The sequence below is a fragment of the Mchenga conophoros genome, linkage group LG14 (genome assembly GCF_057382185.1).
Source record: "Mchenga conophoros isolate Kocher_MC1m ecotype Shallow Benthic linkage group LG14, M_conophoros_male_GT1.1, whole genome shotgun sequence".
Classification (NCBI taxonomy): Eukaryota; Metazoa; Chordata; class Actinopteri; order Cichliformes; family Cichlidae; genus Mchenga; species Mchenga conophoros.
In genome coordinates this window covers 35,138,438-35,156,073 of record NC_140539.1, presented here as the reverse complement: position 1 = coordinate 35,156,073, position 17,636 = coordinate 35,138,438, and the positions used below count along the sequence as shown (strand labels likewise).

The following is a 17,636-nucleotide window of genomic DNA, read 5'->3' as shown; positions in this document are numbered from 1 at the left end:
TTGTTACTTTACAGAATTGCTAGATGACCAGATGCTGGGGCAGAGGAAGCATGTTCACTGCAGACCAAGTAACCCATATAGTCATTATGGCGATTGCAAATAATCCTATACTTGGAAATAAACACTTGTGTTTGTTTTGATGTGTTTGAATAAACACCAGTACTTGAAGTTTGGATCCCTCTATGCTTATGGATCTATGACAGAAGTATGAGCTCAAACTGACATAGCCTACCTTGTGCACAGAGAAAGCAAAGGCCAGATGTGTTTTGTATTCATACCATCAGTGTGCAGTTGGCGCATTGTGTGCTTAGTAGATGATGGCTTGTGTGTACTGTTTGATACGGAAACACCATTTTTACGAAGGTGTGAAGAGTTAATCCAGCTGTGTTTGCTTTTGCAAGAGAACTACAATGTTTTGATGATTGGGTGACAGGTTTTCTTATTTGTGTGAAGAGTTTTGCAAAATTAGCCAATAGTTACAAAAAATGTGCTTAAGCAATCAGAAAAAACTGTAAAATATGTTTCAATAAAATATTGCTGTTGGATTTTGCTGTCTTTTTAAGTTTTGCATTGTGTTATTGTTTTGGCCATAAGTTTAACAGTTTTGAAAACAGTATGTAAGCACATGCAAAATGTCCTGTACGTACAAAGATTTTTGGCAGTTGTTGTGTCTGAGTGAGAAGATAATTCATGAAATTTGAGAGATGTAGTCATTGAATGTATTTTGTGCCAAAACAATGATAACTGATCCTCAGTTTAGCCCACATAGACTTCTGTTGCGCTCACTGTGTGAGGAGTTTTGCAAACGTGACCTAAGTATTGAGAAATGTGTCCTAGCGTCTGTAAAAAACTGTAAATACAATAGTCAGACTATACACTTTATTTGTATCTCATGACATCAATCCTTCTGTGTAGGTTTGTCTACAGTAAATAGTGTTAAAAGAAAAGTGAAGTGAGAGGTTGTAGTGTCTCAACTGGGTATTTACTTTTGAGTAGTAATTTTACCTTTTAGCCACTTCCTTTGGGCCTCAATGCTTGACCTTTCTTTACCAATTGTATCACAATGTCAACAGTTTAATTCTTGTGATAAAACAGGAGGAAAAAAAGACATTAAAAGAGAAGAAAGAAAAGATTAGAATATGCTGATAAGCATAGACTTGTTTCCCTTAAATAATTTCCATTTCAAAAGCCACCAGCACGAGAAAGCTGCTTCAGCTTTAGCTTGCAAGTGCAAAACAAATGCACGCTGGAAGATGCAGTTTTTTATATGCATAATTTATTTCTCACTGACACTGTTATTGAACAAATACACATTTTGAAGCCTGGCACCTCCTGCTTTGGACTGACACATAGATACATTAAAACCAGTGGCACATAGGACAACACTTAGGGCAACATTAACAAGCTGAACTTGTCCAGATACTTTACATTATTCCACTGAATTTAGCAATGATTTCATGCCAGCACAACATAAACATGTTTTCCGAAATATGTCCCATACTGCATGTGGAACAGCAACATGATACCTGAATCCACAAAATAATTTGATTGCACTGGAATAATCTGAGCCGCAATACCGCACGTCAGAAAATTCACATTGCTTTGTCTCTAAACATCCAGCAGGGCATCGTATGATGTAAACAAATCCAAACTGAAATAAAATTTATAGATCAGTCTGACAACTGAAGTGAACTTTTTTCCTAAACACGTAGATTGGCGTGATCTTTTAAAGTCGGGATTGAACCAACATCCATCCTAATACGGGGCTTGTGCATCACTGGTTTCAGTAGCAATTACTTTATATGACCAAGCTTATCATTAAAAAAATTTAAGAAATTGTCAGCCATATTTACATTTAAAACAATCAGCGTCAAGTATATATATTTTTAATATTTTAATTTTAAATAAATCATCAATAACAGTCAATTTCCTATTTAAATTCAACCTTAACCTGCTACTGGTTCTTCTGAAAGTGGTTTAATAGTTATAGCTACTGAAGGATTTCCTTATCAAGCCTTTCAAAATAAAGAAAATAAAAAATCTATTAATCTGTTTCACTAATATAACAAAGGTTATTAGCAGCCAGGGATGTCACTTCAATCAAAGCCGAATGCACATTTTCTTTCCATTTTAGGGAAGCCGAGGATTAATTATGAGTGCTGTGCAGTGGTGCACATGCAAATGGAGGAAAAACTCATCTGAAAGTTTGTACTACATATAAATTAGATTAGTCTGGATAGTTTAAGCCAGAAGGCCTGTCTGTAACTGCAATGTAAACGTTATCACTGTTGGTCAACTGTGTGCACTCTTTAGCCCAAGTGTGCAGCTTGAATTCATTGATTATTTTTTAAGCAATACATTTTTCATTTAGCGGTATGTATGCTCACATATTCCAGTAGCTACTGTTAATTGCATACACATACATTTGTCTGAAGTATGACACTGATCTTCAGCTCCACAACATAAAATAATGGAAAATAATAAACTTTCAAACTTATCTGAAGGCTTTTAAGATTTCTTTTTGATATCCCGCTGGAGGGAGGTTTATTTGCTGTGTGTTGTAAAAAATAAAATAGAAAACATGGCTCATGGTATACAACAACTCTACTGTAAGCCTTCTTGCCATCACAGTTTACAAGCTGAGGTACTTCATAAGGCTTTTTAAAAATTCCTTTAAAAATTGAACACCATAATAAAGACATTTTCAAGAGACCATTAATCCTCTGTCCTTTTAATCGCCATCCTGCTTCTTCTATATATCCCAAAGTGGGGATATATTCTTAAGTGCATTTGAGTTTCGACCACTAATAGGACTCAGCCATGCAGAGCGTGGTCTGTTCGAGGATTTCTCAAAAATATTCAACGGTATCTTTGTGAATGATTCCTGGCACGCTGGAAAAATTGTCCAAAAATCCAAGTCATCAAATTTTGTTGATAAAATCCTTATTAGCCACACCGCCCACAGACATCAGATTTGTCAGCTTGTGTTTCTTGCACTTTGGTTCAGACTGAAGACAAAAACGATTTGCTGGCCAGATTGGCCAATGCAAAAGTCTGCTGTGGCTGAATCCTGCAGATGCTTGAGATCCCCTGACTCAGCAGCCCAAAGTTTCTTCTGATCAGACACTTCACATTATCATGATGATACTTCATGATGACCATAGCCAGATTGCTAGGGCAGAATAGGACATTAGCATGCTAACATCTGCATGCACTGTAGCTGTGTGGAGGCTGTTAAACTGCAGCTCTAAATACAAAACATTCAATCCATGAGACAGAACTGAGCTTCGCGACCTTTCTGTCTGAGCCTGATGTGTTAACGGGTTTTTTATGTAATGTCCAAAGGTTTTTGTTAGCAGACAAAATTGACAGCATGATCTGTCCTCAGGTTTCACTCTCAGACTACACTTTACTTTTTGCATCACCAGTGGTGAGAATCTAACCAGTGGTTTGACTATCTTTCATTCACCTAACAATTTTGTGTTTTGCTGCGTAAGCATTTCATCCTCCCACATGTCTGTTCACATGACCACAGACCCTGTGTTTTGTTATTTCATTTATCCCATCCTTATTCTGCCGTTTTGATATGTCACCTACTGACTGAACCCTGTGCATCCGCAGCCACTGGTTGCATCTGATTTCAGCCCGTTAGGCCGTCAGAAATGAGACCCTGGAACTGTTAGGAGCTGCCGGCCTCTCACTGAGCTGATCAGTTTGGACCTGCTACTACTTGTTCCAACTAGTTAAGTTATTTCCTGAGGATGGTCATCTGTAGACACTCCTCCTTCAGAGCCACCAGTTCCGTCTTGTAGTTGTTGGTCTTGCCTGGATCCGCATACACACAAGGCTGCTTCTTTGTTGACAGCGGTGTGTCCATGGTTACTGAACCAGCATTGAGAATGTCAGCATGTGAAGGCGAAGAAGAGGGCCGCCTGTTGCAGGCCACTGACAGTAAAGCCGACAGGGCTCGGCCGACATCATTCCTAGCTCCCTCGTTAACGAAACAGTACAAAATAGGGTCAGCTACGCAGTTCAGGCTGGTCAATGCCAACGATACATGGTATGCTGCAAACAAGGTTTCCTCTGAGCTGCAGTCACATGGCTTCTGTAAAAACATGACACTCCGCACCAGGAGGAGGATATGATATGGTCCAAAGCAGAACAAAACAATGAGAATCAAACTCAAAGCTAACCGCTGAATTTTGGCCTTTTCCTGGCGCTCTGTTGAGACATTGCAACGCACTGCTGCAAGGATCCCTCGGTAGGCGACCAGCATTGCCGTCCACGGAGCAAGGAAGCCAAGAAATGACCTGTAGAGGTTCATGCCTGCTACCCAGTCCTGCATTGGATATTTCTCAAAGCAGAAGGTGTGATTGAACCGGTCCTGGAAGAGCTCATCATGGAAGAGAGGAGCAGAGTTTGCTACAATCTCAATGATCCACACAATGGTGCTGACGAGGATAGCTGCAGGAAGCAGAGGAGAGGAAAGACAAAGAGAGCAAACATTAAATACCTTGATAACTTCCATTTCTATATCTCATGTACATTTTGGTCACTCTGTGGACGTCCAATTCCCTTATTTATTGAATTTGAGCATTGCAATATGTGCTGGATCTTGTCCATTTCTTGAATGTAATTCTTGTAACACAGACAAATTATAGGAACGCATAAAACCTCAGTGTGTATAGTGTATGAACCACTGATTGTTCTCCCTCAAACACCACAAGCCATTACAGTAAGTCTGAGCCATCCATCCATCTATCCATCCATTTAGTCTATCCCCACTCTCACAGGGCGAGAAGCACACCACACCCTGGACATTTCAGCAGTTTACCGCAGGGCTGACAGAAAAGCAGACAACCATTCACACTCATATATACATGCATACAGCCAGTTTGGATCATGGGGACAAATTAATTGTCACAAACACATGAGAGAGGCATCCTTGGAGTGATCTAAAAACAGCTGGAAGTGGTCCAGAGGTGAATGGGAAGATGACTTGATTGGACTTAAAATGAAAAACTCGCAGAACACGTGTAAAGAGGTCCAAGTTTTCTTAGTGCAACATGTTTTTAGATTCTTCCCTTCACAGGGATCAAGTTTATGTTGCATACAAACCTGTTTTGATTCGTCGAACTTTCACAAAGCGCAGAGGGTATGCCACAGCCAGGTACCTGTCCAGTGATATGCAGCACAGGAACGCGATGCTGACATAGATATTAGTATAGAAGATGAAGCCAAATAGCTTGCAGCTCTCCTGACCGTGGATCCAGTTATCGTGATGAAGGAAATAGTCGATCCAAAGAGGAAGAGTGGCAATGTAGAGGAGGTCAGCCACCGACAGGTTAATCAGGTAGATGCCAAGCTCATTGCGTTGGCGTACCTGGTGCAAAGGGGAGAAGGTGAAGATTCAAATCTGAACAAGACTAACATGTTTGCTTAAAATTGGTGAGCCAGCTATCCGTTGCATGCAATCTCTCCAACAGATCAGAGAATGCAAACAAGGTGCGATGCATATTTGCCTCAGCTGCAAATGATTTGGATTCCTGGAAGTCAAAACACAGGAGATTTGAAAGGCTGATTGTGTTTGGTCTGAATATTTGCCCTTTGTTACCTTTAGTGTTGTGCAATGAACGTCTGGCTCACACATGCCTTAGAAAATGTTTTTGGCTGAACACTGAATTACTGCATATACAAAGTATTTAGGTATAACTGGTATTCAGTTTGAGTACTATCATTATTGAAGCCGGTGATCTGGTTAATGCTGCAAAGCGTGGTAGCAACAATGACCATAATGCACCTGACCCAGCACTCCTATGGTCATCTGAACCGTAAAAATGTGCCCTGATGCTGACATGAAAGACAAATAATGTAACATGAAATGTTGCTTACTTTAATGATGGCTCTTTCTGAAAAACACGAGTTGCTGAGCTTTATGAATAAAAGTCATTAACAATCCTTCCTCTTGCTGCCAAAGCAAACTGACAGTCTGTGGGAAACGCAGTACAAGTTTGATGCTGGTGAGAAAATATCCCAAAGGCTCTTTTGACCGTATCTGGCAGGCAACGTTGAACATGCGACGTAATTGACAAGCGTCATTAACCACAATTGTGTGTTACCCTTAGTTACACTCAGTGCTGTGTTGCTTTTTGTGAACTGTTTTGTTTTTAGTGCAGTCATAGGAATGTTTCTGGATTTCTACAAAGGGAACCCCAGAAACCACCAGAGTTTGATTTTGTGATGATTCTTCTTACTGGATTTGTCATAATCCAAGAACTATGGCTAGAAAAAAAAAAAGATATTTGAATGACTTATACGTATGCCAGACATCTAAAGTGGATGAACACTTGGATTGTTTTACTATGCACTTTGGGAATAAACAGAAAGATTAGCAGGGAGATTTCCTTGGAAGACAAAAAAGACCCAAAATAAGACCTATTTGTTCCCAAAATGTCTCGTGAAATCAAAGTGGCAGGTTCTAACCCCAATTTGGAAACCACTGTCTGATAGTCTGATACATTTGAGGCCATTGGAGGTGGAAAACTGTGGGTATGTGTCTCTCACCTGCATGTAGGCGGCCCACAGGGCCATGCAGTTAGTCGGCAGCCCAAGAACGATGACTATGATGTAGAGTGTGGGCTGAAAGAACTGGTCCACCTTACTATCCACATTACAGAAGGTGATGTTGCACATTGTCATGTATCAGACTATCTGCAGGTGTGCGAAGTGTGTTCAGCTACTCTCAGCTTTGCATTTTCCCCTTCTGTAGTTTCACTATGTTCCAGCTCCAGCAGTTTGACAGTGACATGATGACTCTGACGTCCTGCTCAGCAGTCCCACACGAGGCAATGGAGGAAAACATACGTGTTATTTCCAGGGAATCTCTCCTATTCTTAAACCACTGTCCTCTTGACTTGACATGTTATAATCCTCTTTCACGCTTCCAGGCCGGCCTTTGTCCTCCAGTATAAGAGGTGAAGAAGGGAAGGAGTGAGCTATATGATGTGGTGAAATGAAAGCTGCCTTATCAGTGCCATGCCAGGCTTCCTGAGCCTGGAGAAGACCTCATCAATCTTTTAGAGATTAGAGGTCTGCCAGGTCTACCGTGAGAGCGATGAGCCTGAGCATCACTTTGTGTGTGCCGTTGTGTCTCAAGGTCCTGATGACATACAAAACCCCTCAGAGATGCTGCCGGTGAGGCAGGAATGACTTTACACAGCTTCGGTGGACTGGACCTGTTTATTCGCAAGTTCTGAAAATCTGCAAGAAAGAGAAAGAGAGAGCAATAAGTTAAGATAATTTGTAATTAGAAAATGTTTTTTTTTATTTGTTTTTGCATAATAATATAAATACTGAAACAGAACTATATAAAAAAAACTTATAGGGGTCTATTTATCCAACATTTATCCAAGGCCATTTAAACAAGTGGTACATCTTACAGTACTGTCTTATCTTTTGGACCATTTATATCTATTTTGATGACAGTTTTGGTATTTGGGGGATTTTGGGAAAGCATGAATTTGGAATAACTGTGACTAAAACTTAAAATATTTAAAATAATTTTGCAGAAATTTACATTCCCCAGAGTTGTACTGGTCAAAAGACAGTTTATTCTGTCTTGTCTTGCATCTATTTGCCTTTTACATAGATTTTTAATGTGCAATAACTGAAAACTCCAACAAGCATTTTCAGGTATTTGCTTTGGATATTTGAACTGAATGGGATCCTTCTCCTGGTGAAAACAGACCACTCAAAACTGCGTGGAATGAACACACCCTTCATATAACACAACAAGCACTTGTCTACTAATATATTGAATTTTGCTGCTCCAAACATTCAGAAAAGTGTGTGCAAGAAAAGACAAAGCATGTGAAACAGTCAATCTCTACTACCCAGCACAATAACACAGCACATGCTGACAAACCGTAAATCACAAAGCTTTTGCATAACATGCAAACATAAAGTCAGAGAGAGACAGAATTTTCACCCAAACACATACAATGACAGAAGGAGCAGGACGAGAAGCTGATTACCTCTTTAATTTCTATATTTCACGTATTGGATAACTTTGATGTATTTTTTTAATCAAATATATTTTTGAACATTATGAACCACACTGCTCCAAAGGATCCAAAGGAAGCAAATTCAATGTTTGGTGCAAAACTCTTACTTGGGGAAATACGCAGAAAATTTTATGGAAATCTATTAGTCAGTACTGAAAGAGACCAGACCGCAGAACTTCAGCTGAAAAATCCCTCAACATTACTGAGGTAGCAGTGTTGAAAAATGATGCCATACTTCATAATTAGGGGAGACTGCAACTGGCAGACATGCTGAACAAGTGAGCTTACTTCCCGGTTGCAAATCCAGGAAGAGGCCTCAGAGATGCCAGTTCAGTGATCAATGATTCTGGACTGAGCTGACAGCTACTGTCATATATACAAACACAGGAGAGTGCTATGCTAGGACATTTCCACAGTGACACGATTAAAAAAAGCTATGTTTAGGAAACATTGATTTTGATAAGGTGACCACAACTGGGCCACAGCTCTGCCCTAATCTGTTGTCAAACACACACGTTCGTTGCAGAGATAATTACTCATCACTCTTGTGGTAAATTGTCATTTTTTATGTTCTAAAATGTCAAAGGTGTGTCAGCTGATAGATGAATGTTTCATGTTTCTGCTCGTTTTTAATATTTTCTGCTATTTTTGTTAATTCCATAAGAGAGAAACTAACCCCTGTAACCCCGGTGAAAGACAAAGCTTGGCATTTTAAGGAAATGAGCTATAGGTGATACAGGAAGAGGAGCTGATGTGCCAGTTATGCAACACATTTTTTGGTTCATTCCTAGCTGTGAGCACACCCACTGTACTTTGATAAGATAAGATAAGATAAGATAACTCTTTATTGTCATTGCACAGTCATACATAGTACAGTAGTACAATGAAATTGGAAAAACTGTCCTACGTCGGCACTACATATAACACAACACGACACGATATGACACATCACAACGTAACAAACAACACAACACAGTATATTAACTTAGTATAAAAAAGAAGAATAAGTGTATGTGTATTGCACACTGTTATTATTGCACATTAATTATTATTGCACCTTGTTATAAATATAAATATTATTGTTATCGTTTTAAACATTGTTACCTCCCCCTAAAAAGTCCAGGGAGGTATCCAGTCAGGTCAGCTATTTACATTGATCAGGGCTATTGCCCTGTTGTAAAAGCTGTCCTTGAGTCTATTTGTTCGGGACCTCAGCAGCCTGAACCTCCTGCCAGACGGCAGCAGCTTAAACACCCGGTGTCCTGGGTGTGTGCAGTCCCGTAGGATGCTGCGTGCCCTCTTGAGACAGCGAGTGCTGTACAGGTCCTTCAGGGAGGGAAGAGGATGTCCAATGATTTTTTGGGCCATGTTGATGACCCTCTGGAGTGCCTTTCTGTGTGCTGTGGTGCAGCTGGAGAACCACACACCGATGCAATATGTCAGCACACTTTCAATGGAGCAGCGGTAGAAGACGGTCAGCAGCTCCTTCTTCAGGTCCATTTTTCTGAGGATTCTCAGAAAGTGGAGACGCTGTTGGGCCTTCTTTAAGACCGCAGAGGTGTTAGAGCTCCATTGGAGGTCTGTGTCTATGTGCACACCCAGAAACTTGAAACTGGAGACCCTTTCCACGCACTCCCCGTTGATGCTGACAGGCTGCAGCTCGGACTTCCTCCTTCTGAAGTCAACTACCAGTTCTTTTGTTTTGGTGGTATTGAGGTCCAGGTTGTTGTCTGCACACCAATCTGACAGCCTCTGAACTTCAGCTCTGTATGCAGTCTCATCTCCCCCTGAGATGAGCCCCACCACGGTGGTATCATCTGCAAACTTGATGACTGTGTTGTCTGGGTGGGAACTAACACAGTCATGTGTGTACAGAGTGTACAGTAGGGGACTCAGTACACAGCCTTGTGGAGAGCCGGTGTTGAGGCTGAGGGCTGAGGAAAGATGAGGCCCCACTCTAACTCTCTGTACACGGTCTGAGAGGAAGTCTCTGATCCAGCGGCAGGTGGTGGAAGGAAGTCCAATTTCCAGCAGTTTATCTATTAGTCTGTCCGGGAGTATCGTATTGAAAGCAGAGCTAAAGTCAACAAAGAGCAGCCTGGCGTAACGGCCCTGCACTTCCAGGTGAGAGATGGTGGTGTGGAGCGTTGTAGCAATGGCATCTTCAGTTGATCTGTTAGCTCTGTATGCAAACTGGAGCGGGTCGAGTGTGGGTGGCAGGCAGGACATGATGTGACGTCGGACCAGTTTCTCAAAGCACTTCATTATAACAGGTGTTAGAGCAACTGGTCGGTAGTCGTTGAGGCTGCTAATGTTAGTACGCTTTGGCAGTGGGACAATTGTGGCTGACTTTAGGCACGGCGGGATGCAGGACTGGGACAGTGAAGTGTTGAAGATCTTAGTGAAGACCCCAGCCAGCTGGTCTGCACACTCTTTTAGGACCTTTGCGGTTACCCCATCTGGTCCGGTGGCCTTCCTGGGGTTCACTGCCCTCAGTGTGCGCCTCACCTCATATTCCTGCACTATGAGGCTTGGGCTGCTGCTGTCCGATGTTTTTGCTGCTGCTGCCTCTGGTCCCTTCACCTCAAAGCGTGCGAAGAAGTGGTTCAGCTCCTCTGCAAGCTCCGCGTTACCCTCAGTCAACGTGGTATTGCCAGGTTTGTAGTTGGTTAAGTGCTGAACTCCCTGCCATACCTGTCGTGAGTTGTTGGTGGTGAAGTGGTCTTCGATCCTTCTCTTGTACGCTGCCTTGGCCTCTCTGATGCCTCTTTTCAACTGAGATCTGGCTGCACTGTACTGCATACCATCACCGGATCTAAAAGCGGCGTCACGTTGCTTCAGCAGGACCTGGACCTCTTTAGTCATCCAGGGTTTCTGGTTGGAATACACCCGGAGACGTTTGTCCACAGTGACACTGTTGACACAGAAGTTAATATATGAGAGCACTGATGTTGTGTGCTCTTCAAGGTCCTGATGTTCGAACACGCTCCAGTCCGTGTTTTCAAAACAGTCCTGCAGCTGATGTGATGCACCTTCTGGCCAGGTTTTCACAGTTTTTGTGACTGGGGGGGCTCTTCTCCTAATGGGAGTGTATGCAGGGATCAACAGCATGGACATGTGGTCTGACAAACCTAGATGTGGTAGAGGGGTTGCTCTGTAGCCTTTTTGGATGTTGCTGTAGGCTTTATCCAATGTGTTTTTCCCCCTCGTTGCACATTTAATATGCTGTTCAAATCTGGGGAATACTGACCTTAAATCAGCATGGTTGAAGTCCCCAGCTATAATGTGCACTGCGTTTGGATGGGAGTTCTGCTGGTTGCTTATTGTCTTGTGCAGCTCCTCCATGGCAGAGTTAGCATTAGCATCGGGTGGTACATACACGGCCGTTACCATGACAACAGTAAACTCGCGAGGTATGTAGACGGGTCATTTGCATTAGCTAAATGTGTGACCTTTTGTGGCCTCCGTAGGTAATTCCGTTTTTACGTTCTTTGGCAAATTGCACCATTTGGTCAGAAGCTGCTGGTGTCACGGAAATATGTACAAGGTGATGTGATGGTACTATTCCAGAAAGCAAACACTCGAGTGACATACGGAGGCAGGAAAGGTGGAAGTGGCATAAATTACCAGACTGTCAACTAGAAGAACATCCTGTTTGAGAGCCTCCCTTTGTTCTGTTAGTTTGACTTTTAATTGCTGTTTCCTTTCACCTTCTTAGCTAGTGATAGGAAAATATATTGCACTTTATCAACTGTTGAGATTTCCCGGTGTGTTAAAATCTAACCTCAAAGGGTCTCGATGAAACACTATGACACTTCTCCTACAGCAACAGTGCCGAAGGGCATCTTGTGCATATCTGTGAGATACAGTATCTGTGACAAAATGGCAATATTTGACACCCTGGGAATAGGAATGGACACCTGTATTGGATAATTATTAAAATTCTATTGTGTCAGGCTTACAATAGAAGAGCAAAGCCCTGCAGTGATTATATTAGATGTCTAATTATAAATAAAGAATCTCTAAGACTCTCCTGTCCAGCTGGGAGGGGTTTTTTTTATTTTCAATAAATGGAAAGAAACATGAGGAGGAAAGAAGCAAGACGAGAAAGGAAGGAAATACAAACGAAGAGGTTTGGGGGGTGCAAAAAAGAAAAGAAAAAAGTCAAGAAGAAATGCAAAAGTGTAAATGAAGAAGAAAGAAAACATCAACACTAAAAGACTTTTTACCTTGCATTCCTGAAGATGAATATTTATAATATGAAAGACAGTTTAGATGCGATCCCACTGAGCCGTTGTCTTGAAGACTCTCTTTCACAGCTGTGTTCACAGCACTCGACAATCAAAGGACTGTGATCACATCTGTCCCCACTGAGCACAGATGAAAGACTTCACTTCCTCATTAGATAACAGCAGAGCCACATGTCAGTGACAAAACCTTCACGTCTTAAACTCCCATCACAGAGCGCAGGGTTAGTACTCAAATCAAACTATGGAATCAAAGGGTAAGAAACTAAGTTAATGTAACATAAAGACTGTCCAGCAGCCACAGTGGAGTAACTGGAGGATCAAGTCTTGCTCACGGACATGCTGTCAGTCCTTATTTACAGAAGTAAAATAAACCAGAGTGACATGGGCTTATTTTCCAGCACGTCTCCGTTCTGTTATCTTTCTCCACTCAGTCACCACAACTATGGTTTGTAATATCAGCTGCAGATATTTATCATGCTTCATTTCCATGTGAGTGATGCACATGCATGTGCTTTCTGAGAAATGTATGCACACATTTAAGCCACCTGTCAGCAGTCAGAAGTTCTTCTTTCTGATGCAAAGTCAACACTCATCTCCAGTCACTGTGAACATATTGCATTAACCAACAGAGCGTATTGACAAACACTGTTTTATTCTTTTAGATTTAAGATTTTGAACTAGTTAATTGTCCTATTGCTGCTGCTCATGTCATAATTTACAGTGTCAACATAAATGTTCGAATAGGTCCTGAACGTTAATAGTGCGTGGATGGTTTTAATGAGCGAGTCCCTCTTTGTTTGCAATGTTCACAAAATGTGGGATGCATGATTCAACTTTCACAGTGTTTCACTAATACACATTTGGTGATAACATTTAAAAACCTTGCACAATCAGCGACCAATGTGATTAAAAAACTGATAGCATGCAAGCGTGGAGGCAACACAGTGGTGCAATGGTTGCCCAGCAAACGCAGTTGAAACAGTGGCGTTATCTCCTTGCTCAAAGCTGATTGCAGTATGAGGGCAGAAGCCGGACTATGTAAAAGGGCAACGCTGACGTTGTTCCCAAGTACAATAGAGGTCCGATGAGATGGTCTCTTACAACACAAGAAATATATTCCATGTTGTTGCAATGAAGAAAGGGGATGCGTACATCTAACATCTTCTTTCACAGTACCCCTAGCAACTTCTACATGTCCTCCTTCATTACATCCATGAACCTCTGTGAGGTCTTCCTGTTTTCCACCTTCTCAGTTCCATCTTCAACATCCTTCCTTCAGTATATCCACTATCCCTCCCTCCATTTCAACCTCGAATCTCTAACTTTGTCTCCAAGCCACTCAACCCGAGCACTCCTTCTGATCCTTCTGTCACAAATCACCCCTGACACTTATCTCCACCCTGCCTACACTCTTTTCTTCACTCGTCTTGTGCAATGGATGCAACAAATTGTGAGCAATGAATTGCACAAAAATCCCATTGAAGATGGCATGGTTGCCAGTGTCAGACAGGGTTCAGAAAATGCTGATCTACTGGGATTTGCCACTGGGATCATCTGTAGGATTTGCAGAGATTGGCCTGAAAAGGGGGAAAATATTCAGTGAGCGGTGGTTTTCTGGGCAAGAATGCTGTGTTGATGCCAGAGGTCAGAAAATAATGGTCAGAAAATAACTGCTCTGCGCTGATAGTTAAGCAACAATAACTCGAATAGGAGTTAAGTGTAAAGGCTGAGCTCCCAGTTTACATGGGCTTGTTTAACTTAAACAAAAGCCTTCCAAGTGTGGCGCTGTCGCTTTTATAAACATCCAAACTTGGATTCCTATTAAAATGTAAATCTGCAGATTAGGAAGAAGCTTCACCTCACTGTGTCTGTTTATCTGTTCAGTGCACATTTAAATAGATATGATAAGTGCTGGCAAATATAGAAACTGAAAAAAATACCTCTCAGACAAATTCTTTGATGTCATTACCAGAGGGAGGGTGAGTTGTTTGTAGCTTCTGTTAATGTAGAGATAAATAAATAATAAAACAAACAAAAGTTTTTTGTAGTTTTAATAAATTCTCATTTCAGTTTTACACATGGTCTAGAAATACAGCTTTCTTTCATCCAGATAGCATCTTTATTTTCCCTTTCTTTCTTTTTCTTCCCTGCTGTTAGGCTCTCTGTGCAGTCCCAGTTGTATTAAAAAAAACTTATTTTTAAAAACGCCTAACATTCCTATGAAAAAATATTGCATAAGGTACAGTTATGCAGAGATGTTATGTGAAAGAAGATTTGAGGCCACAGGCTCAACAGGTTTATTAGTAATAAGGAATTAGAAATGTGTGTGCATGTATGAACAATGAAGGCCTCTTTCGACCTGTTTGGGGCAGTAGAGTAAAACACAGCAGTGTCTGATCTGCTGCCAGAGGAGATTAGGTCAAGGCAGCACTGGCAGCAGCACAATTACAATGTCGTGTTCCCAAGACTTACAAGGACATTACTGTGATTTTCAATCATTTCAAGGATACTAACTCCAAACCTTCGCCTTAATTAGTCATTGCCTAAACTAATTTTCCCTCCAAATGTAACCTCAGTCTAACCTCAGCATGTCTACAGCTTAAATATTATTGTTTCTCTTTATGAGGATTTGCTTTTTATCCCCATAAAGGAGAAAAGTCCCCATAATGTGCCTTAGTAAACAGATTTAAGTCCCCACGACACATCCCCACATGCTGCAACGAATCAAAGTGCCTCTCATTGTGCACCTGTGTTGTAGCCACCTCTGGCGTTTGTGGTTTTTCTCTAGGTAACCAACTCTTAATATGTCACAAAGCAACATTCAGCAGGATAACATGAAATGTAACATACTTTATTTTCATACTTTAGCGCACCCATACAAGTCAAAGCTTTTTACATCATTATAAAGTCAGTAGCAGCGAGTTGAAGTCATGTGATCAGTGTACTTTGTCACCACTTAATAAGATAATATATTAATATGTTCCTACTGCTTATGTAGGATGTTCTATGTTAGAAGACTACATAGTGAGCTCATCAGCAAAACCTGTAGTACGCTACTTTTGTTATAAGATATTCTGAGTGCATTAGATATGATACAGTAATATTGATTATACATTCAGATGTACAAAATATCAAATTCTCTTTATAATCCTCAATATCCGTTTCAGTCTAATTTCATTTTCTATGATGTTTATACAGTTGTTCAGTGTTTATAATCTCATATTACAGTAGCTATTTTACTGGTAAGGTGTATGTATGTATTTCTTAACACTGATATTTATGTGACCATCGGTTGTTCTGTATTTTGGTTTGTAAACATATTAAAGAAAGAATATGGCCACAAAGTCATTTTTTCAGAAAATCTTTAAAACACTTTCATCTTTGCATAACAGACCCCCCCCCCCCCCCCCCCCCCATTAATCTCAGCCTAAACAGGAAACTTAAAAAAGTTGGTTATAAATCTGTATTTGTGCTCCAAAGCATGAAGTGTGGTGAGCAAAACATGCCTTTAAGATAAGTCTAGGTTAGTTAATAGTTCATCTATCCATCCATTCTCTTCCAATTCAGGGATGCGTGGGGGTTGGAGCATTTCCCAGCTACCACAGGGCGAGAGGCAGTGTACAGCCTGGACAGGTCGCCAGTCTGTCACAGGGACAACACATAGAGACAGACATCTATTCACACTCACATTCACACCTCCGGGCAGCTTAGATTCCAATTAACCTAACCCCACTAACTGCATGTCTTTGGACTGTGGGAGGAAGCCAGAGTGCTCGGAGAGAATCGACCCAAACACGGGGAGAACAGTGGCTTATAAATAAGTCAGATAGAAGAATTGAACTCGGGTCCTTCTTGCTGTGAGGCAATCGTCCTAACCACTGTTCCACCATGGTTAGCAGCAGTAATATAACCCTTTATTTATTCTTTCTTTAGTCTAGTGTCTGCGCCGTAATACGAGACAGTGGAGCATCTAGACACAAGATCCTGACCTGTGTCTGAGAAAAGGTCGGAGTCACGTGTGTGTGACTTTGTCTGAACTGTAAATCTAACCTTGAGAACAAAGATGATTTTGGAATGTGAGCTCCGCTTCTCACTTGTAAAAGTGCTGTTAAGAATAGATCTGAGATCTGGAAACAAGTTGAAAATGTTAAAACAAAGCCTCATTGCCAAGTGTATCATAACCGGTGGTAACAAAATATCATTATCCTGCTATGCAAAAGAAATCTGGATGCATACAATTGTTTCCACAATGAACTGCAATTAAACAGGTTTTTGCTTTAAGCATGCAAAGTAGATCTGAGTTTTGGATAGTGTTAGATTAGGAGGAATGTAAAAGATGAATGTAAAGTGTGTGTGTGTGGGTCAGTACTGAGGCACTAGGTGGCTGTTTGCCAAACATTCCTGTTGACAGTCAAACAGCGGAAACAGGAAGACAGTAACGCAACACTATCAGCCGTGCTGAAACACCTTGCACACTTCACAAAACAACTTGGCCTCTTCCAGGACACAAGCATGCACGCATATGCATACACAAACGCTCATAAAAAATCATCTAAACCACACAATGGCAATCTTCCGCAGGTACAAGCAGTTTTCCTGTGAGGCCTGTTCATTTTGTTAAAAACCGAGCACCCTGAGTTCACAGGGGAGGCTAAATTTGTGTTACACCAGCTTATTAGCACAGTTCATATGAATAATACTTTAAAGCTGTGTTTTATTTTCAGCTTCTTCACAAACCCTCATCAGTATCGGTGATATGTGAAGGTCAGCATCAGCGTGCTGTCACACCTTCTTTGTTTTCTTGTTCTTAAACCAGAGTGAAAAATGCCGTCTTTACTGTACACACTGTCGGGTTATAAATACATCCGATTACGATACGAGTTGCCAGGAGTCACAGCTAACTTGTTCAGTGGAAGTGCAGCCTTGTTATGTGCCAAATTGCAGTTCTGGCAATAAAATGAAATAAAACAAAGTCAGATGGTTCATCATCATTACTGGACACGCTGAACGTGTCAGTGATGATCTCAACAGTCTAGTTTAGCTGAGGAAAGAAGGAAGCCATGATAAAGTCTTTAAATATAAAAACAAACTTAAAGAATACTGAATAACATTTAGGTGAACACTTACACTCAGTTTACTAGTTATTAAAAACAAAACAGGTAGAATCCACAGCTCCCTTTGTATTATTTTGGAGACGTGTTATGTAGTGGAAATGGAGAGAGAAGTAGGAAATTAACCACTAGACATCCCAGAGCATCTTAGTGAACAACAGAGTCAGAACTGCTGAGAAACGCGTGCACTCAGGATAATCACAGTCAATATT

At 41.1% G+C, this 17,636-nt stretch overlaps 1 protein-coding gene across 1 annotated transcript in view; it reads right to left on the bottom strand.

Annotated features, from left to right (window-relative positions):
* Positions 1–1,101: 1,101 nt before the first annotated feature.
* The window catches only part of gpr4 (G protein-coupled receptor 4), a 52,600-nt gene continuing 36,065 nt past the window's right edge, over positions 1,102–17,636 (bottom strand). The window contains exons 2-4 of the mRNA XM_085244173.1: positions 6,565–7,260; positions 5,119–5,383; positions 1,102–4,464 (exon numbers count right to left, since the gene is read on the bottom strand). Coding sequence (XP_085100299.1) covers positions 3,749–4,464; positions 5,119–5,383; positions 6,565–6,699 — 1,116 coding nt within the window. The 5' untranslated portion in view covers positions 6,700–7,260 and the 3' untranslated portion in view covers positions 1,102–3,748. The remainder of the gene's footprint in view (positions 4,465–5,118; positions 5,384–6,564; positions 7,261–17,636) is intronic.